General features: G+C 46.6%; 2 protein-coding genes across 11 annotated transcripts in view; one reads left to right on the top strand and one right to left on the bottom strand.

The window, feature by feature from the left end:
• Positions 1-9,515: 9,515 nt before the first annotated feature.
• PLEKHF1 (pleckstrin homology and FYVE domain containing 1) lies at positions 9,516-11,822 on the bottom strand. Its single transcript, XM_010717770.3, has one exon. It carries the CDS (start codon positions 11,820-11,822, stop codon positions 11,001-11,003), a length of 822 nt encoding a protein of 273 aa, XP_010716072.1. The 3' UTR covers positions 9,516-11,000.
• Positions 11,823-11,832: 10 nt separating this feature from the next.
• The window catches only part of LOC146543477 (uncharacterized), a 44,956-nt gene continuing 34,494 nt past the window's right edge, over positions 11,833-22,294 (top strand). For all 10 annotated transcript variants that reach the window (XR_014886117.1, XR_014886115.1, XR_014886114.1 and 7 more), the window contains exons 1-2: positions 11,833-15,442; positions 18,336-18,440. Coding sequence is in view for 5 of the 10 variants with exons in the window: in XM_085234914.1 (XP_085091040.1) it covers positions 14,934-15,442; positions 18,336-18,440 (614 nt within the window). In the remaining 5 variants the exon portion in view is untranslated. The remainder of the gene's footprint in view (positions 15,443-18,335; positions 18,441-22,294) is intronic.

Below are 22,294 nucleotides of genomic sequence, written 5' to 3'. Positions count from 1 at the left end.
TTCTGTCTTTCCATTTTTGTATTGCAGCAGCTTCAGTAGCAATAATTAGTGAAATATGGGCAGATCTGTGGGGTTTATGCTACACAGATGCAGTGGTAGGACTCACTAAACTCTGTCTATACTAGCAGGTTAGAAGCAACAGCACAGCCAGATGGTGGCTACTGGTAATATAAAAGCAATGCATTTTTGCCCCAGAGTAAAAGATCTGGTGGAGAAAGCAATAGCTTCTTAGGCTGTCACTGCTTGGCCAGTTGATGTATATTACTCAAGACTAATTGAATTGCAGACCTTCATCAGAGTTGGAAAGCTTTAAAAAAAAAAAAGTCTTTATATTACAGTGAACTAAAGCTATTAGCCCCTAAGTAACACATGGGGTTTCATCTTTACCTTTCTAGAGATCACAGAAATCTATGTATTTTTCAGGCTGGAAGCCAGAAATCAAACATTCATTACATAATTGCAGTAAGTCTGAGCTAATACTTCTCATTAAGTATGATTTATGAATTCCAAAAGAGCCTAGGAGGTAAATACATAAAAATTATTCTGAAGTCTGCAAAAATGAAAGCATTCATTTCTTTGGATGATTGTGCAGCAAGAATGATTTAGGCAAACACGAACATTTGGTAAGGACATGGCATTTCAGTATCTGTACTTTTGTGATCCTCTCAAAGTGGTGTGATTTCATCTAATTTTGCTGCTGATCTTTCAGCAAAGATAATGTTCTAGCCAGAGAATCAACCAGTGCAGGCAGAATCAGCCTCCCTCAGATCAACATTCCTTTGGAGCTGCAGGAGATGGGCGTCTGCCATGATGCAGTATGTGAGTCAGTGGATAAAACCTATTTTGGTTTTAGAATTCCAGGTAAGCACATTCTTCTGATATTTGTGTGTATTTCCTGCTTAAATTGTTCTCACTCAGCTAACTGTGCCAGTGTACAGTAACACTCTGAGGGAAATATTTTTGGCATCTCAGATACTGATGGAAGTTTTCTGCATGAAGACAGGCACCTTTGAGTTTAGACTTCTGTTTGCATTTACTCAAATCTTTCGAGCTCTAAGAATCTTTAGGCCAAAATTAGAGGGGATCTAATTTTTCTTCCTTGCCCTTCCAGGTTAATTTTAAGCCCAGTATTAACAGATTTTCCAAAGTCATAAATTGAAGACTTGCTCCGTATAGAGCAGTGAAGAAAAGATGCAACAGCTGAATGTGGTAGTTGGGCTTGGTATAGATGGCGTGCAAGAGCAAATGCTCCAGGTTAGTTCAGAAGGGAGGGGACTGGACAAAGCTCTTTAGCAAATATTGTGTTAGAACTAAAGACTTGCTGAAGTATCTATAGGAATGCCAAAGTAGAGCATACTTTTTACCAAACTGCAGTTTATTAATTGCTTGTGCAGGAGCAAAATCTGTAATAAAATACTAAAGAGGGAGATGGTAAAGCAGGACCTTGAATCTTTTTTTGTTGGTTCCCATAAAAGGGGCTTTGCTTGCTTTTTCCTGGCATTCTCTCCAAGAATTTATATAGAAAATATTTTTTCCATAACCGCAGCGAACAGCCTTCAATTGCCTGGCAGCCGTTTGCATACTTGAGGCTTCCTTCCCTCTCTGAAGTTTAACTCTGCAGGAGCTTGTGCTGCTGCTGAGTTGGATCTTTCTTTCGGTCTTTTGTGTCCCTAGCCCAGGTTCTTTGGAACTTGGACTGTTGAAAGCGGCTGCAGCATGTCTCACTTGAGTAAAGGGCAAAGATGAGCCTCAGTATTGTAGTGCTAATGATAAGTAGCAATGAGGATAAAATGGAGTACTCCTGTAGCTCTTTACATCTTCAAAGTGCTCCACTGATACTAATTAATCTGCCAAAGTAGCCTTGTGACAAAGGTACGTGTTTGTACTATATGCGATTTAACTCTTCTATATTGTTCTGCAATAAAACAAAACTGGATGCTTCTTCAGATAAAAATCAGGAAATCAGTTAACCAACCTCAACAATTAAGGCGAACTTCAAAGCTGTCTCGCTTCTTTTGGTTAGCTTTAGCACACTTTTGGGAACCTCAAGTATTCGTGCAAAGCACCATCGTGTCAAGCATTCAACAGAGTGGCCCCAGTGTTATGCAATAGTTTGTTTCCATTTATATCCACCAGTGTATATGGCTTCCACCATTTCTTAACCCAACACAGGGGATGTGGTCCCAGTGCCACTGGAACCAAAGTTAAACCTGGGCGCTGTGCTGGTCTTAATTGAAGAGCCTGAGTTTGTGTGCTGCTGGTGCCCCCCTGTCCTAAGTATATTGTATGTGTACACTGCCACAGCAGAAAACAAAGTCGTGCTGTGTGTAGGTGCAGTGCTGGCATGTCAAGGAAGAACACATAAGCTCTGTTACAACTGTAGGATTTCAATGCCTTTCTGTGCAGTTAAATCATCTGCTCCCAGTACTCCAGTGTCTGCTGTCTTCTGTCTGCATCTACTGCCAGCTTGAACTTGAGCAAGTCATCAGTAGAAAGGTGGATACTGCTTAGTATTGAAAAGCACCCAGAGAAGAAAGATCACCCTGACTGTATAGTCCTAATGCTGAGCTCTGAAAGACCTATTTCCTTCCAGGAAAGGGTTTGAGGTCACTGTGGACAGATTTCTGAAAATACAAGCTCAGTGCTGTATTATCAGCAGATCAGAAGACAGATAGAAGGGTTGGAATGGACGAGGAAAGAAACCAAGGACAAAGCTGTTAACTTGCTATGTCACTGAATGGATCCAGTTTACAACCACATCTTAAGTCTGCTTGTCCCATTCTCATCAGTCCTTTTTGAGCCCAAAAGAGCAATTGTAGTGCTAGAAAAGATTCAGAGGGTGATGTGGTATAGAGGTGCATCTGTATAAAGAGAGACTGATAAAATAGTTCAACCTGGAAAAGATACCAATTGAGGGAACTTTAGTAAAGGTTACGAACAGCACGCAGAAGAACAGCAAGAGCAATAACACTGCATAAAAGTCAGGGTGTAGCCATTGAAACAATTGAGGTAAAAGGAAGTGCTTTTTCACTAGTGAATTGTGGAGCAAATTGGCACCGGATGTTCTGGATGCCAAAACAGAAATGTGTTCAAAAAGTGATTAGGCAGATTAATGGTAGGGCCAGCAAGGACTATTAAACACACTACCCCAGAATCAACAGTTGGTTTGCAAGAGACTAAAAGAGAGAAATATCAGTCTATGGGTGCTTGTTACACTTTCCCTAGCAATTTTCAGGTAGGTGACTTGTGGCTCTGTTTTATTAAGGCTATTTATATGTGTTATGCCAAACACAGTCTAACATACAGTTTCTGTAGTGTTGTGCCAATATATGTGCTACTCAAGTAAAACATGACATATGTGCTGCCAAAGCACATTCTGAGAACAGTGCAGCACACTTCACACTGCATGAAATCTTTTTCCTTTAAGAGGGGAAGACCTGCCCACTTGCCTTTGTGCCTGTTATCCCTTTTCAGGAGTGGAGCCTTCCTCCCTGAAAATTTCCAGTGTGTAAATAAGCACATAAGCAAACCAGAGGAAAACCTGACCTCTCTTGCTTGGTTGCAACCGGATATTTCATTTTCTCAGAATTACAGTATCAACTTCAGAATTAATCCAAATGTTTTTATTCTTTGCACCAATAAGAAAATGCATCCGTGGCACTAGAATCTAAAAACAGACAATATTTATCAAGAAACAAAGCTCACTCATACTCGGGTTCAGTAGAACTTACATTAAAATACTGTCATGCCATTGTTCGGTTCTGCAGAAGGGAAAGTGGTTTTACTCAGAGAGATTACGTGAGCCCTATACTGATTGAACAGACCTGTGCTTCTCTTTGAATGTTTAACTGTTGTCACAGAACTAAAGTTGATGTAAGTGTGTCATGTTATTTTTCTCGAAACTGTAGCAAACTGTCAGTTCGCAGATACAATTGCGTGAGGTTTGTTCAGTTCAGCATTCTGCCAGATGCTGATTTCCTAGAGCACAGTGTATTCTCCACATTCCAGCACACATTCCAGCGATCGTAGCTTTGCAGAGTTTGGCTCCAGGAAAGTTCAGCCTCCAAAACACAAGAGAGACATTCTGTTGGGGGAGTGGGAGGGAGAAGTTCAAGTGCTGCTGGATGGGAGGCAGAGCTTTACTGGAGGTGGATCAGTCTGGTCTGGTCAAAACAGCTGCTATGACCACATCTGGCTCTTGAACTGCCTTTGGAAGTGTGTCTCTTGGGAGCTTTGTGGCTCACGCTCACTTTAATGACTGGATTCTCTGCTTGCTTCCAAGATAGGTCTCCTCCCCATCACCCACGTGGAAGAGGAGCTGCAGTCCTCATGGATTCCCTGCATGATTCATGAATTTCCCAGACGATTCTCCAGGGCGGTGAGGATGCTGAAACTGGTTGAGGATTAACACTGTTTTACCAGGGTCTGTCTCTAAATTGTAATATGTAAAATAACAAGCATGTATTTTAGAATTGCTGCTGTGATACAGTCGTTTGCTAGATTTTGGTTATTGCGTGTCCCTGAGGAGAGAAACAGAATGTCAGCTAAAATGTTGAATGCTTTGTTAGTGATTGCCAGCATGCTTGAAAAGCTGAAGCTCATGGAAGGAGTGGGTTTTCAGCAACAGGGCCACACTATGCAAGACTGCCCTGCTCTGGTGGTTACACTAGCTATTACAAATCCCACTCTAATGAGGGTAATATGCCTAGGGAATATAAATAGAATAAACCTGCTGTGGTCACATATTAGAAGCCTGTAACTCAGTGGCTCTGCCATATATATGAGTTATGTAAATGCCATTTTGGAAATCATCGCCTCACTTCTGACAGTTCCATGACAGGAAACAAACTCCATGGGTGTGTTGGAGTCCTGCAGGCCTCCTGCTCCTGTCTGGCTTCATGGACTGGGCTCTTGCTATAAAATTTTGCATCTCTCTTTGTACCTGCTTTGTCTTTATTGCAAGGGAGCATGACAGAAAAGAGCCTGTGCGGCTCTACAAATCAGGCAAATAATAAGCAGATATAGAAGCTCTGTGATTTGGTGGGAGTATCTGTAACAACCTGGGGTTATGAAACTGGCATTTCTAGTGTCTGCTTTGAACCAATTTTATTCCACTATGGAACAAAGAATTCATCTTTTTTCTGTGGAAAAGATGGCAATATTAGGAAAATTCATGCTGTACATTTACTGGTAGTGTTATTCTATCATAGCATTACCTGCTGTATTATAGCAGCAGAAGTACTTCTGAAGTTTTGAAACAGCAAAGTGTGACAGCCTCTATCTGTCACCCTTCACTAATCAACACTGTAGCTCTTTACCATCTGGGTTTTGGAGAATCTCTCATCATTAAAGCTCCATCCTTGCAAACAGATGGCCACATTGTGTGGTGTCCCTGCTGAAGTGCCTCCTGGGATCTATACAGACCTGTTGGGACAGTTGCATGGGTTTGCTCAGCCTGCTGGCATGCACGTCTTGCACTTATGTGGAAGGTGGTTCTAAGAGAAAGAACAAACATGGAGGCTGCCTGATACCCTGTAGGCCAAGCCCTTCCCCAGCCACAGCACCAGTGCCACTGACACTGTCTGGGGTTGGGGGTGAACGAGCAAAGACCTGCAGGCTAAGAAAGCCATGCATTGTGTGAAATCTAGCCGGGCTGCTTGCTTTCTACAGGCTGGTCAGTAAACAAGATTGCTTGAGCCCATTTTGAGGTGCTAGAAACTGGTTTATCTGAAACCTGCTGCTGAGTAAACATTCTTCAAGGCAGAAACTCTGATGAAAACAAAATAGTGACTTGGGTGCAGTGAGCTGAGCGCTGGTTATTCTGGTGTGTGTTTCTGTGTTTCTGCGTTGCCAGCTTGCACTGCAGCCAAGCCATTCAGGTGGTCTGGACAGTCGCTGGATGCTGCTGTCAGTGGTGCTCAGGCACCTGGGGCAGTGCTGGAGGCAGCATATGGAGGTGTCACATATGGCCTGTTACTGTGGGGCTGGCAGGAAGCAGGCTCTGGCAGCTCGCACTCACCCCAGCTGATCTCAGCCAGGCTGCAGCTCAGCCACGTGCCTGAAGGCAGGCTGTGGGGATGTGCCATGAAGATGGTCCCTCTGTGGGCTTTCATGGGGGAAGGAACAGATCTGCTGAGAGGCCATGGTGCCACTCTTACTTTCTGTCTTGTATCTCTGGAGGAGCCTTCATGTATGAAACCACTAAGGCATCTGCTTTTACCTTATGTGTTGCATCTATGACAAAAGCCATGTGTGACCTTTTCTTCTTCTGTTAGAGGAAGAGGCCCATCTGGTCTTGAGTTAATGCTTTTCCTTTCTCAAATCCTGTTTTTCTTAGCGTCTCACCAAAACACTCAGATTGTTTTTAGGACAACTATCTGGAGACCAAGTCTGCTCTGACGAAATAGGAACCAAAGCTTCCCTCAGTGCCCAGCAGCCACACACAGCTAGCACCAGCAGCACTGTGCCCATTGCCCAGCCCAGTGCTGGGCTGCACAGAAGTGCTGTGAAAGCTCTGGCTGATGGAACAGCGACAGGGAGATTGTGTAACATGCTGTGGGCTGTGAGAGTCTGAGAGGTTAACAAAGAACCTGCTTATGGTTCATTGTCACTGCCAGGTCTTGCTGGAAAGGAAGCCCAGCACCGCCTTCAAAGGGAGCTGCTCAGTGCTACTGAGTGTTTGGTACCGTTTCCCTGCATGCCTCTCCTTCAGCTGCTGTCTCAAGAATGCAGCACTGAGTGCTGCTCTGAGGTTTTATGAGCAAGTGCAGAGGCAGGAAAGGCTCTTTCTCATACAGTGTGCTGCACCATGATTTCTGTGTGTGATGTACGGTGTAGAGCAGCCCTGGCTGTTTGCTGCACCAGGTGCACAGCGTTACTGGGAGAGCCCCTCCGGTGCTCCCATCTGGGGTGGCTGGGCAAGAGTTTCTTGGAATTACATTCTGTGTCCACTGTGGAAATAACAGTAAGCATAGAGTGATGTTAAAAATCCAAGGCTTGGAGCAGAAACAGCCAGAAGTAGGAGCCTCTGATTTTAGTTTGAGACGTGTCTCTTTAAAGCTCTGCTGTGGTTGTGTCCATCTGTGCTTGTCATTCCTTTGTTAACCAAAAATCCCAAGCTGAGGGAAAACTGCTTTGCAGTTGTAGTGAGATGGAAGAGGCCCTGGGCTGTGGCAGAGCCAGAACTTCTGCTTGGGATAAAAACTATTTGAGTAACTTGGAACTGTGGAGCTGGCTCACTTCACTGTGCTGCCTTCAGATGGCTGGACGTTGTGCTGAGTCAGCAGTGTGCTCCACAGCTTGTGGTGTTCCTTGGCTGTGCCTCAGGCAGGAGCACGCATTTCCACTGGAGCCCTTCCATCCTTTCTTTTCAGTTTACTCACAGATCACATTTCCCTGCTAACTTTTATTTTGCTTTTGTGACTGGCTGCTGTGGCAGTGTCTCTTCTTCCTTCCCATGGATTGTGGAGGGCTAATGTGGATTTCATCACAGAAATGCCTTCATCTCTGTTTGCCTTTGATGGAGAAACCCCAGCAGCTTGAGTAGGTCTGGTAACATTCCAGTTTTGTTTCTCTTGTTCCACGCACGCACGTTCTTCTCACTCCTAACAGCTATGGGGACCGTCCTCTGACTCATGTGCCCAGCTGCAAAGCAGAGATTTTGCTGAGTGCCAAAAAGTTCTTGCGTTTCTCTTACAGTGACTGGGTTCCAGGTTCTGCTCGAAGGAGCAGAAAGACCCAATTTCAGCCAGCTGGATTTCCTGAACCAACCACCCCTGCTGGAATGGCCACACAGTGCTGCTGTGTTCGGGTCTCGACACCTTCAGGCAGGAACCTGTGCAAGGAAACCTTTCTGGCAACTAACCCCCACACATCGTGTTTGGGAGTTCTTTAGGGAGTGGCTGTGACCCCACAAACTCCCCTGCCTGCATGTGTTTTTTCCAAGTGAGCATTCAGACTGCTGCTCTTTCTGCTGGTTTTTTTTTTCAAATTTTGATGAGTCCTTGGCGACAGAAGTACTTAGCTAAAAAAAAAAAAAAAAAGGAAAAAAAAAAAGGAAAAAAGGAAATGCCCCATTAATGCACTGGAGATAGAATCAGGCTGGAAAACTCAAGATAGACTGTAATAGCACTGACCATAATGTAAAACCCGTATGTTGAAGAGGCCAGATACCTCTCTGTATCTAAGTTCTTTCAGGCGAAGCGTGTTCTCCAACCTGTGGCAGCCCCAGACTTTCCGGGTCTCCCTGCACATCAGCACCAGCACAGCCAGCATTTGCAGGAGCAGCTGCTGAGCAATGCCCTGAAGCTGTCTGTGTGGCTGCAACACTGAGAGCAGCACAGACTGTCTTGCAAGAATGAAAACTGTGAGAAAGAATGTGAAGTTACAGGAAGTCAGTGCATCCGTCTGAAGTTTATGTAAGTGCAAGTGCCAGTATGCACCTTGGGTCTAAAGCAACATTCAGACTGATACTTAAAGTAGTGGTGTGTATCTTGCTCGTTGTCCTTAGTCTCACGGGTGTCACAGCTTTTCTGTGCTTGACTGTTTTTCCATGCAGAAGAAGTGGGGAGGTACTGGAGCAGGGTGCCTGGGGAGGTGATGGAGTCACTGTTCCCAGAGGTGTTTAAGGAAAGGGTAGAGGTGGTACTCAGGGACACAGAGTGGGTAATTCTGATGGACTGCTGGACTAAATTATCTTAGAGGTCTTTTCCCACCTAAATGATTCTGTAATTATTAGAGGTGTGACTGTCCTCCATTAGTGGGTAAAAAGTTCATAGATCTCTTGGGAATTGATAATAGTAAGACCTTTGGATATAGAAGAAAAACTGATCTGTAAGACCTTTGGATATAGAAGAAAAACTGATCTATAAGAGGACTGAGGAATAGGTTCAAAACTGGAATGTATTTCTGAAGCCAATTACTGGGAAGAAACTGAGAGTTTTGCCTAAGGAGTACAGAATTGGAACTTAAGTTATGCACACTGATTCAACAACTGTGCTATTTTTGGCTTGTGAACTGTTCTAATGGCTGTTTATTTTTAAGGTCATTTTCTGTTTGCATAGCATATACACCCTTCTGGTGGGTGGCAGGCATTATAAAAACAATCACTGCTGCTCAGAATTATGAACTAAACTGGAAGAGGGATGGCAAAAAAACAGAACTTGGTGTACTTACTACTTTAAAAAACATCTGTTTCGGTCAGAAGGTTTGTTGACCCGTTCCAAGCTGTGGCCCCACCGGAAAAATCCCATTCCAATTAACATAGACTACCACAGGGGATTGCAAAAGACTTGGGAAAACTCGGACAGAGTATAAACAGAAAGGAAGCATCAGGTTTGGCAATTTCTTCCAAAATACTCACCTTCTGGTAGCAAATACAAGACTAGAACGTTCATCTCATGGCTGAAGAGTTGCTAAGAGCTGGATTTCATGCTGGCTGCCCATGCCTGAATCACAGCATCTGTCCCATTCCTTTCTATAAGGCTCATGTAAAATAACAACACACATCACTGACATATTTTTCTGGCTTCTTTCTGGTGGCCATATCTTTATTCCCACACAGTCAAGTAATACAAATTGATTGGACAGTGGCAGTTTACAAAAGAAAGTAAGAATGATTATTCTGAGCTTAAATTTAAAAAATCTAAATCTGGCCACGTGGCATTCAATGCCATATTTAGACCAGAAACTGGTAAGGAAATGGTTTATAACGTTGACAGTGTATTCTCAGCCGTGTTCCTTTCCCAGAAAATAAACTACACCATACAAAAATATACTAAAATTATTAACTGAGTTGGTGGAAATGTCTGCTGCAATATAATTGCTGTTGTCTAATTATCAGCATATTTACTCCAGCGCTACATTATGACAGAAATAAACTGTGTTTATTCAAATATTCAAATTTATTTTGAACTTTTAAGTTCATCTCAAATTAATTTTCTTGTGCTTCAACCCTGAAGATGCATTAAGGACATTAACTTTGGACTTGTGTAACTGATACAAGTGAGTGAGCACAGGACTGTTCAGTTCCTTGAGGTCTTTTTCAGGAAGGGAGTGGGAATCAAAATGCTGAACCTCTTTGATTTTAAAAATTCTAGAAAAATGCCCCAGATTAAGACTTGCTAAAAGTCTTCCCTGGGCAACTCTTTTACCTGATAGGCTTGAGGTCATCAACTCTAGCAATCTGGTGAAACTGCCTGGTTTTGAGATCTGGAGCTCTGCTTTTGAGTCAGCTGCAGTAAATCTTTTCCTTCTCTCCTTTGTATAAATGTACCTGTCCCTCTTCCCATCCCTCCCTTCCTTGTCTGATATCACAGATATCTGATATCGTGATTTCTTTCCATATGAGAGCCCCAGCCCTCTGATAAGCCTCATATGCATTCACAGTGCCATTTCCTTAGTGTTTCCAAAGTTCAGAATTCCTGGTGTAGAAGTCAAAGTCCATATCTATCTCACCACCCACTGAGGAGAGGCAGGTTTGCACAGCTGCAACAACAGTCTCTGAAGTAGATGTAATACCTGTGAAAAGAGCCTGCCTAGAAGTTCTCTGTTCTTTGCAGAGAGAATGCCTCATGGGAAGCAAAAGCACCAGTTTTCTGCAGAGCCCCATCTGATGGTCCCGCCACCTCTGAAGGAGGAATTCAACACAAGCAGGCAAGCATATTTCAGCCAAGGATTGCTAGCTCCTTTTTTCTCCCAAGAGTATTATTGCTCCATTTTTGCAGACAGGAAGACTAAGGCACAGAAGGGTGAACTCACTTGGATCAAGACTGATCTCTGGTCCGTACTCTTCTCTAAGCTGTCACTCTGCTTGTGTATGTAAGATGTTCTCAGAATGACCTGGGCTAGTCCATGACCTTTGTTCTCCTTGCAGACAGCACAAACAGGGGCCAATATCCACCTTCCCAGGCATGGCCCCCACAGAACACACCAAGAAGGACATGCACTGGAGGCCAGAAGTTGGCTTCCCAGTATTGAAACACCACCGGTTCTCAAGGAGGTCAGCTATGGAAAGATGACCAAGATACCTCTGAGGTATAAAACTCTGTGTCTGCTGGCCACTGGTCAACTTTGTAATCATCAGACTTGTCACTGTCATCACCACTGGAGGGTTCATAGCCTGGGATGGCAGAACGGTACTGCTCCGGCTGCCGACAGTCAGCCTCCTCTTCCTTCTTCTGTTCTGCCAGCAGCTGCCTGTAGCACAGGTTGCAGACTCTCAGGGGCTTGGGGGACAGCCGGGGCATCAAAAACCTCTGCCTGGAGCAGTCTCCACACACCACAAAGCCACACTTGCGGCAGTGGTGCCTTCGAGTGAGCGTGGAGAACTTGGTCTGCGTGCAGCGCATGCAGATGTCTGTCGCCTTGTCGGGGATCCAGGGGGCCGCGTGCTCTGTGGAGGGCTGCCTGCCCGTCTTTGTCAGCAGGTGCCTGATGCACTCCTCCAGATGGCTGATCCACTCCTTCCGCTCCGTCAGGGAGGCCGCAGAAACCACAAAGGACTTCTTCGAGGTTTTGATCATCCAGCGGTTCTTCATCTGCAAGGTGTCTGGCAGCGTCTCCAAAGTGACATCTTCAAGGGGAATGATGTGCTGGGAATTGTACTTCCTTTTGTTAATCACTATGCTCCCATACACGAGGATGTCATTGAACAGGAAGAATATGCGAGGCTTTGGTTTCTTGCGGCATTCTTTGGTTAAAATCCCTTCTCCCAAAAGGACTCTTCCTGGCACAGCTAAGGGTTGTCCAGAAGCCCCAAAGCAGTTTTCCACAGCAGCAATGCGCTGGCTGTTGATCTCGGTGTTTGCGAGGTGGTCCACCATCTCCAGCTCACCTTGAAGAGAGGAAAATAAAGAAGTGGTGAAGCTGCACTTGGCAGACCACCAGGATGAGGCCGAGCAGCAAGCCTGCGTGCAAGTGATAAGCTTCTCACGTCAGTGGAGGTTAAAATAATCTCTTTTCCACTCTTCGCATCAGTTTATGACCTTTTAGAATTATTTTTTCAAAGTTTCTGACCCCACTTTGCAACAATCCGGTCTGCATTGGGGTGGTTCCATTCACAGCAATGGAAGCTCTCTAATACAGAGCCCTCTTTTCAGTTACATCCGTGCTTTTTACCAGCATAACTGTATTCCCATACAAAGAAAGCGAACTGGCCTGAAATACTTCATACATGGGGAGTTTCTGCACTGTGACAGCTGGTGGGGACCAGGGCCAGGCATTTCTGTCCCTGCCAGCAGTGAGCACAGCTGCACAGGCGCTGTGCACAGGCACTGTCCTAGTGCTGTGAGCTGGCTGATGATGGGCTGGATGCAGTGCAGGGAGGATATCTGTGGTCTCTGGAGCCAGTCTCCCATTTCTGACTGCACGCTCATTTTCTTGAGGATTAGCTGCAGCTACGCACCTCCCAGAATGCTGTTTTGGGTCAGAGCTGAGGCAGACTTTTGGAACCAAACAGAGTGCTCTACTGTTTGTTCCCACTGATCCTCCCTGCACGACAAAAGGAAGAAAAAAAGGAAGAAAAAAAAAAAAAGCAAAAAGGCAGCAGCTACAAGAATAAAAAACCCAAACAGCCAGCTCCTTCCTCCATTGCCCCAGCTGTGCTTCATCTGCCTGTGCTTCCAGTTATAAGACTCATTACTCTGAAAATAGCCTGATGTCTGCTGAAAGAGAAGTAGATAGCAGCATGCTCATTTTTCCCTACACCTCTGCACCGTTGTTCTCACACAGCCCGGGTGCTTGTGGTTTTTTAAAACATACATAAAGGTAGCTCTGAAGCAAAAGCTGATGTTGTGCTACTCACAGTTTGCAGTAAGAAAAGTGCTTTATGTTGTACACTAAATTTTTCAGTGCACCTAATTCCTTCTGAGTTTAATGGTACACCAAGACGATTCAGGCCTAACAATCCACGAGAAAGTGAGTCATTTCCTCTTACAGAGAGGTAGTTCAGCAATCACGAGGTAGCCCACAGATCACAGGGATCTGTGCAGTCCTAGTTTCTATGAGCATTTCAGACCATAACCCATATAGAACCTCTCCCCACATTTTTCTCATTTTTGAGTCTTTATAGCCAGTGTGTTGGAATGTGGGGGAAAGGGAAGGCAAAGAGAACAGCACGCTGAGTTCTGAGTGTTTGAGATGACGATTTACATTCTTGTCTTGCCCTTCAGAATGCTAGAAGGGAAACCGCAGAATAGCTGTTCGAGGTCACTGTGCACTGTTTATGTATTGCCTAAGCTATTTAACAGACTGCTCAATTCTCTCTAGCCCCCAGATTTTTTTCTTTGAGAGCAGGCCAGCAGTCCCCATACAAAGTAATCGTGCTGGTTCAGCCCTGTGAGGGAACCTGAAGGAAATGACTCTGCATTAATAGCTTTTTGTAAGTAGTGCTGTGCGACCAGTGCTTCTCAGAAGCTGCAGCTATTGGGATTTCTAGTTGATGCACAAAGGCAGCACCTTCTGCAGCATGGGGCTTGTCTGCAGGATAGCGGCATGGCTTCCACCAGCCCTGCTTGCTGCCTGACAACCTTCCCAAGATTTGCCTTGCAGGAGCTGCTGGGATCTTGGATATGCACACAGCCAGGCAAACCCAAGCTGACATGTCACTAAAAGAGGACAACCCTGGGTGAATCTTCTCCTTGAATTAAAGGCAGGATGCCAAGGCCTCCCAGTTCTTCCTGCAAGGATGTGAATCTTCAGAGTCCTGAAGTTCAGATGTGATGGAGCTGGACAGTGTAAAACATACCCACTCATGTGTGTCCTCCAGTGTGATGTGCAATTTAAAGCTAACCGTAAGTTAAATAGTTACAACAAAAAGCATCAGAGAGATGGAAGTATATAAGAAAATACCTTCAGAGGAAGTCAAAGTGAGCAGCTATGTAGTAGAAAAATGTGAAACAAAAAGGGGTTCCCGTTAAGTGTCACGCTTCCACCCAGAGAGTACCTTCTTCCCTCTGGATTGTTACACACGTAAAAAGCCATGAGTTAACTAAGAAAAGCTAACTCCTTCTTCGGAAAATCTCCCTGCTACAACTAGCAGTATCATCTGTTGCTCTAGGCCTGGATATTTCCCTAAGGAGTTCTCACAGGGAAGAAAAATAAAAGCTTTCTTCTTCCATTTCTATCCCCTCAGGCATAATAATGTTCCAGTAAATAACTGGAGCACAGCAGTAAAAACAAACAAACAAAAAAAAGGAGTAGGACTCACATTGCTTAACTTCAGGCTTGGACAACAGCTTCAGTACAACTCTGCACTCCCTGTTCAGCTGTGGGGAGGCAGCCAGCTGTAACGGGTGGCTCACCCTGTCCCACCATGAGGGAGAGCAGCCCTGCCCCGAATTTCTACACAGCCCATGGCTTGACTAAACAACAGACAGATTCCATGTTAATAGCATGACTCACTGCAGATAGTGCTCAGCTCTGCTTTGGAATGTATCTGCTATGTATGGTAGTTCCTGAATAATACGGTTTCCCTTACTATGAAGCATCCTTGCCTTCAGGAACAACAGCGATGTGGTATAAAAAGCAGAGTATAAATTGTATTCTAGTCATTCTGGTAAATATTTTTTCCCCTTTTTCATCAAGTTAGCTCTGTGACTTCAGATTGTGCTGCTTGTTACCGAGTGATGCAAATGCACATATGCCTCACATGGTAGAAGAGTGGGAAGATGTGCTTTACTGGCATCCTACTTTACATGAGAGTTTTCAGCATGGCAAAGTTTTCTTTCTTTTTTGTGTCACGATCTGTTGACTTTGCACGTGATCAAACATTATCCAGTTCGTACAGTTGGTATTCAAAGGAAAAATACTATTTTGTCTGCACCCAACTCCACGTTTTAACAATGAGTGCTTGTTAACTTGTGAATATAAATAGTCATGCTGATGCTTGCCAGACAGTGCTTCGACTTCAGCTCCCGGGTCACTGAGTCTGGGCTATGTTTTTGAGGCCGTATGCAGCTAAGGTGCAGGCAGAGCAACGCTGGGAGCAGTTCTACCTGACTCTTCAGCCCCGCAGCCAAACTGAACTGACAGGTCTCGGTATCCGCAATGCACACCAACCGCCGGGCCGGCCCAGCTCTGCCGGCACCCGCAGCAGCCCGAGGCTCCGCGCCTCGCCTCCCTCCAGACCTCTCCCTCCTCCCGGTTCTGGCAGCTGGGCGGCCTCGGGACACAGGGCTGACAGAAGCTCCTCCTCACCCAGCGCTGAGCGCCCGGGGCGAGCAACGAACACCGCTCCGCTCCTCTTTCTGCCCGGTTGCAGCTCGCCTCCTCTCCCCCGCTGGCAGCCGGCACAGCCCCGGCACCCGAGTGCGGTGCAGACCCAGCTGACAGCGGGTCGGGCTGCGCGAGCACCAAAAGAACAGCAGCGCACGGGAGCACACAGCAGTCACTCGCCGGGGGACCGGAGGCCTCCGACCCTCCCAGTGCCGCTACGCACGGGCAGGTGTGAAACGCGCTCCTACAGGCTGAGCAACAAGCTTCGTCCCAGCACCTTCGGTTCCGTGCTCGTTCTCGCTAAGCGGAGCGCCTCCGACGCGAGCGAGACCTGAACCCCCACGGCCCAGCGCATGGTGAGCCGGGCACGCCCGTGTCCCGAGCGGAGTTCGCGTAACGCTCAGCACGGGCAGCGCGGCTGCTCGGGGCGTTCTTTCCCTCTTTCTTTCTCCCCCGTCTCCTTTGCAGCCCGCCCCGCTCGCCGCAGAGGTGCCGGAGGGCGCCCGCAAGGACCCCGGCAAGGCGCAAGCTCCCGCGCGCCGCGCCGCTTCACGCAGAGCCGCCGTCCCTCTCGGAACGGAACCCCGCGCCCCTCGCACGAGCCCCCTCCCTCGCGCCGGTACCTCCGCGCTCATCTGACGCCCGACCCTCCGCCCGCGGCACCGCTGCTCCCCGGCCGCCCTCGCGCCAAGCGGCTCCGCTCGGCGGCCGCCCCGCCTCGCTCTCTCGCCCCGCCCACTCAGGGTCCGCCGGCCAATGGGCGTCGCTCGAGCTCGGCGCGCCGCGGGGGCACGCTCCGCCTTTTCGGTGGGCAAAGTGCAGCGCCGCCGGGAGGCGCTGTAGAGCAAGCATGCCGTGACGGCCTGAGGGGGAAGTAGCTCGCGGGCTGGGCGCGGTCACGTGGGGCGGCGGCGGCGCTCTTTGTGCCGGGCGGCTTCGGGCTCGTGGGGCTCCGTCAGAGAGGCTGGCATATAGCTGAGGTGCTCGCTCTAATAGCTCTTCTATTTCTAATGGGCACTGATGGACCTGTCAAAGTATTAGAAATGTGGTTTTTTTCCCCACATCCTCATTCTCTCAGGCAGCGGTAGCACGGGCAGCTTGCGGCAGCTCGGGGCCGAAGCGCTCGCAGTGCCGCGTTCCGCACGGCCGCGCTCCAAGCGCCGATGCTGCGGCAGTGCCGGGCCCGGGGCTACAGGCGATGAGCGGCGGCTGTGGGTCACAACGCCTCCGGGCTGAGGGGGGGCGGAGCGGCGGCAGGACGGATTAGCAGCCTTTGGTGTCGTTATCTGATCCGTCGCCTCCGCCGTTTGCTCTGAAGCCGCTCGCTTAGCGGTAGCAGAACTGTCGTGCCCGGCTGGGGTGCAGTGATTTCAGAGCAAGTAAAGGGAACTGCAGCTGCTCGGCTCGGTCAGCCCGAGGTGAGCTCTACGGGGGAGAAAATGCCTCGTTATCATCACACACCGGCAAAGTTACCTCTGTGCTGCGCTCTGTGCGAGCGGTGTGCATGGAGGGATGAGCGTCGTGTCATCTGGCTGCAGGTGCAGTCAGCCCTGTGGTACACATCTGTGAGTCTGTGCTGTGTCTCGGCACTGTGTGCTTCAAACATGCCGTGCTTCCAAGTCTGGCAGTGCACAAATTGCAGAGCCGTGCTTGGTTCCATCGGTACGGATCCAAACTGAAAATATTTCCAAAAAATTACAAGCTCAAATACACTGAAAGCACTGGCAGCAAACTGGCTGCTGGGACCTGGTGGCTCCTCTCTGCCGAGGACAGGAGTGCCCACTTGTTGGCTTGTTCCTCAGGGCCCAGCTGCAAGGAGATTGCCAGCGATTAAAATATTGCTGAGAGCAGCCGTGAGACTTGCTTGCTCCCATCCCCTTTGTGTTGGGAAGCGACATACAAGAGAGGTGCTTTTGTTTGTACAGCAGCATGGCTGTGTGGTACGTGAGCAGCCGCTGATGTACAGCCCAGCTCAGGTCTCCCTGCAGCAAAAGCTGTGCTGTGCAAGGAGCACAAAAACACTATAACACTATTCCATGCAGATTCTAAACTATCAAGTTTGCATCATAAAGGACCTTGCATTTGCTGTGCCTTGTCCTTCCCTGCTCAATCTTCAGCTGTGTTTCTCTGATCGTGCACATGCGGTGCTGTATGCAGCCTTTAGGAAGAGCTGATGTGCTGAACAACCAAAAGTAACCAAAGAGGTCTGTGGCACAGTCTGAATGTAAATGCTGTGTATAACATACATCATAATGAATTGCTCTTTGGTAGGTCGTAGGAAAAAGAAAGAAAGACATCTGTGGTTGTCACTGTGATGAGAAGTGTTTCAAAGTCATTTTGTCTACGCTGGTGTTTGTGTTGAGCTTTGGCAATTCTCTGCACATCTTGGTGCTGTGAAGTTATGAGGTATTTTCCTTGCTCCTTAATATTCAGTGATGAATAATGGTGGTGAAACAAGTAGTGGGAATGAAGGATGCTAAGGATCTTCCTGCTAAGCCAGTTTTGGCTTAATAGCTTTCTCTCTTCGCAGTAGTCTGTAATTGTAATCACAGAAGTGGTTAGAAGGTCTGATCCAAAGCTTGGCAAGAGTTCTGATTTCAGTGGAGTCTTGGATCAGCGTGTAATATGTAATTCTATTTATAGCCACCTTCTTGACTGTAAAATACGGAGGGTATTTTATTTTTAAAATCTTCTTTATACGATGTCATCAGTGTGTGTCGTTCTGCATGGTACTGAGGTCTGATGGAACTTGAAATTTAAAGCCATGAGCAAACCAGATGCACCAGCATCCTCCTGCAGGGCCAGGAGCAGAGCAGGCAGCAGGTGGGTCTCAGTGGGAAGAAGCAGCAGTGATGGAGAAGCTGCAGTGGCCAGGTGCGCTTCACTCACAGCGCAGATCTGCATCCCATCCCTGCCCGTCCTGTGACACCTCTGGCTGCTTCCAAATGAGTTCTTGGGTTTACAGCAGCGAGAGCACTTTGTAGCTGTAGAAGTGAGTGTAACAAGCAAGGAAGCAAGGAGTTGTATTGTTTCAGTAGAGAAGTTTCTTTTATCCAGGTTACTTAGGCTCAGTTTTTTGGGGGGGTTGCATTGCTAACTGTGCTTTCTTTCACTCTTAACAGGGTGCGCGCTGGATCGGACATTGTGAGTCCCCAGGTTTCACAGAGGAGCTGCCCAGAAGAGAACTCACAGCAGAGAAGATTGCTCTGTTCTGTGGAGCTGCAAGGGTGAGTACCAGCAATGAGAGGGCAGTAAGCTGGGCGTGCTGCCCTGTTGCTGTTTGTGTGTAGTGTTCACCCAGTGATTGGAGCAGGTCTAGTGTTCTAGTGTGAAAAAGGATGAAAGAGGAGGGTTAAAAAGAGGTGAGGTAAGAGTGTGAAATGCCAGAACCATGAAACAGAGCGGGTGTTTGGTGTGGAGAGAGGTGTGATATTGGAGAAGAAACATGTGAAATTGATGAAGAAAAGAGAGATGTCTAAAACAGCATTTTGCAGCACGCTTTGAGGGAGTACTGCATTTTTGGGTTTGACTGTCCTTCCTTAGTAATATAATTCTGTGCACGTTGTCCATTTGAACTCTTCTCCTAGTATTCTTGTTCTGTTTGAACAGTGATCTCATATTCACTGTGTGCTTTTATTGCACAAGATAAACCATGGTGAACAATTAGGTGTTTCAAACAGTAAACTTATGTAGATAAGGCATTTCAAATATTAAAATGGAGAAAAAGCAGAGGGAACAAGAGTGTGATGATCATCAGTTAATTTAAAAAGATGTAGATGTGTTCACCTATGATTGATAAGTCAAAGACACACAAAGAGTTTAATTCAGAAACCCTGCTTTGTGAGTGCATATAGCTTCTATTTATGTGATGAACGTGCTTTGGTCGCTTTCCTTTGGAAAACTCCTTTGGAACTGCTGCCCAAGCTGAGTGTGTGTGTTGCTCTGAAGGAGAAAATCATCTCTTTATGAGAGATCCGTGCCTTGCCCCACATCAGTGCCATTTGTGCAGGAAAGGAGCTGTCGTGGTTGCCTGGGGCGTCTGAGGAAGTTGTGTGCACTGAGTGCATACTGCAAAGAGTTCTGTGAAAAGAGAAGGAAAAAAAAATGAAGGAAAAAGTAAGGAAATATAGTTTCTCTTTGTGTTCTTCAAATAAAAGGGAAAATCAGAAATGCAGTGTGTTTTTTCAAGGTGTTGTGCTGATACGGTGGAAAGAGCATGTTTCAGCTTGGCTGGGATCTCTGCCCATTGGCATGTTGGATCTTGAAGTGGAAAGGTGCTGAGCTGAAGGAGGAGCCCCAGGGATTTCTTATGAGATGGAAGGCTTATCTGCTTTTAGGTAATGTCTCGCTGATGAGGTTGTGCAGGGTAGGAAGTGTGACACTGGCCAGAATGCGGACGATGTGTGAGAAGGGTCTCACTCTAAGTGTGAAAGTTGTTGCCCACTTGAGAAACCAGAGGGGTTTTTTGTGATAGGGGTGTGCAGGAGTTGTCCATATGCATGAGCTACCATCCTGCCTTTTTGGGAGTGGTGGGTACCTGCAAGAGTTAACGTTTCCCGAGATGTCTCTTTTTCTGGTATAATGAGATCTGCAGAAGGCCTTATTTTTTTTACTTTTTTTTTTTTTTTTGGGGGGGGGGGGGAGGGTTCTTCCAGAATGAAATACTTTGACCCTAACCTCAGTCCTGAAAAGCAATTAAGGGGAGGCAAAGGAAGGCAATGCAGTTTGGCTCTGTACCTTTTGGGCCGTCTGAATTCATTAGCTTCGGAGCCCCCCCAGGTGCTTCAGCCTGTAGCTCCTCCTGCACCCAACCTGGGAGACTCTCTTACCACTACCGCATGCATTAGCCTTCATTAATACAATTAGCATAATATCAGATAGGATTCATTATTCCCTACAAAAAGATAAAGCCAGTAATACGTATCTCAGAATCAAATTCCTTAGCGCCCTGTCTTGGGATTGCTTTATTTTGGAGTTGTTTGCCTCTTTATATCCTTCCATCCCCTAGAAAAAAAGAAAGCCACTTAATTGTAAAACTGTTTGGGTCAGAGAAATGCGCGGAGATGATTCTTCACGCATGCTAAAGAGGTGAATTGATCTATGGGACCCACGCGGCTCAGACACCACTCAACAGTAGGAACTGTGAACTTCATCTTCTTCAAGCACAAAAGCTACTTAGTTTCCCCATGTTGAAGACTTTTTATAATAGCAATAAGACAACTCTAGAGAGAACCATCTAATATTAACTCCGGGGAGTAATCATCTAATCACAATCTGGGGGTGATTTGAAGCACTCATCTGGACCAAATGCCTCACAACACCCCAGGAGTGGTTTTATTGCATGGTAGCAGTACCCCATTGAGCCTTATTGCTTAATTAAAAACAAATTCCCAAGTAATTTTTTTGCCTTTCCATAAAAACACAGTAGTACATAGCATGTATAAAACATCCATTAAATGATGGTAGATGCAAATTTACATTGTGAGATACAGTGCTTTTCTTTACCACTTGGGGTTGAAGTTAAATGTAAAACCATTTCCTATAATCTGCGCACTGCTGCGTTTAGAGAGGAATAAATATGGAAAGAGAAGTTCATCGTAGGATGCCTTGTTTTTATTAAGTGATATGTTTGGTCTCCTTACAAAGCAGTTTGGTTTCCCGTCCATCTTACAAACACAGCAGTCTACCAGCAGCATGGCCTTTGCTGCCTCCTCCTGCAGGCTGCCTCAGCTCGCAGTCCTCTGCCAGTGCACATCTGCAGTAGGAATCCCAATTTCTCTTTGGGGTTTCTGTTTCTTTCTGAGCAGAGAGAGCGGGAGTAGTGCAGGTGACATATCTGGAATGCATCCAGCATACTGTACAGATGCTGCCCCCATGTCCTTTGTGGGTTTTAACACTAGCGGGTTTTTAACACTTGTGGGTTAAGCCTAGTAGACGTGGTAGAGCCACTTGTGGTTTTGCAGCACAGCTGAACTCCGACTGCACGAGGCTGCTAGGGCTCCACCTCCCACAGTTTTACTGGACTTGCTGCTACAGCTGTGTCTTCTCTGCAGGAGGGCCAGGTGGAGAGGTGGAAGGGCAGGAAAGTCGTTTTTGTACTGCTTCAGGATCTCAACCTACACCTACAAAGTGCTTTCATAGCCTCAAAGTGATCTCCAGATGTCACGTTCCCCAAGGATTCCAAGTGTTGTCCATGTTTTACAGGCAGAAGCAGTAAGTCCAAGGTTTTATGTGATGGTGTGAATGCCACAGATGTGTCAGTATGACTTTTTCTTCATTAAAAAGCACCCAGTGCCTTTAATTGGTGAAGATGTGTCTGCAAGTACACTTGTTTTGAACAAAAGCTGAGTATTAGTGGTAGCTATTACTCTAGTTGTCCTCGTGCCAAAGCCTTCTTGTGGCACCACAAACTCTGGATGGAGGCTGACACTTGGATCAGTCTCACCTGCTGTGGGCTCTGCACAGTGCTGCATGCTCCTTTCTGCCTTTCCCCATCAGGCGGTGGTTCCCTGGGGCTGGTGGGAGCTGAAGCTGCGTGCTGTGCAAGTCTTGCTGACAGCAGTTTGCAGCATCCAGGGCTCATGCTAAAGAGGCAGCCTGCTTTGTCCTGTATTTAGGTTTTGTAGAAAATAATTACCTTTATCATTTGGTGAACGTGTTGCTAGAACACGTCTTGTTACAGAGATGTTAAGCGTTGTGGTGGAGGATTTGTTAAAAAGAGGTTGTGGCATTGAAGTGGTGAAAAGAATGAAAGTAAAGATTACTGCTGCTTCTGCTGCCTGAGATTAGTGAGGACAGTGCATAGTGTAACAAAGTCTGTGTATTTAATCTGATCTGCAGCAATGTGTGACAGTGCTGGGTCAGGAAGGGATGTGAGAGGGCCTGACAGTGTTCTTGAACAACACCCATTTTTACCTGGCAGACCTGGGTTTATTAGGGATGCCGTTACCGTGCTGTGATCTGACAGCCTAGAGCTGCTCATACAGCTGACATGGAGCACGTACCAATAACAGGAAGCCCAAATAAGTTTAATACCTTCAGCAAAGAGTTTCTTGTCCCCTCAGCGTCACATCACTTACAA

The sequence above is a fragment of the Meleagris gallopavo genome, chromosome 13 (assembly GCF_905368555.1).
Source record: "Meleagris gallopavo chromosome 13, MGAL_WU_HG_1.1, whole genome shotgun sequence".
Lineage (NCBI taxonomy): Eukaryota > Metazoa > Chordata > Aves > Galliformes > Phasianidae > Meleagris > Meleagris gallopavo.
This window is presented reverse-complemented; position numbering and strand designations above follow the sequence as displayed.

Excerpts from the sequence above, each read along its gene's own strand:
- PLEKHF1 (XM_010717770.3), bottom strand. The coding sequence starts at position 11,822 with ATGGTGGACCACCTCGCAAACACCGAGATCAACAGCCAGCGCATTGCT.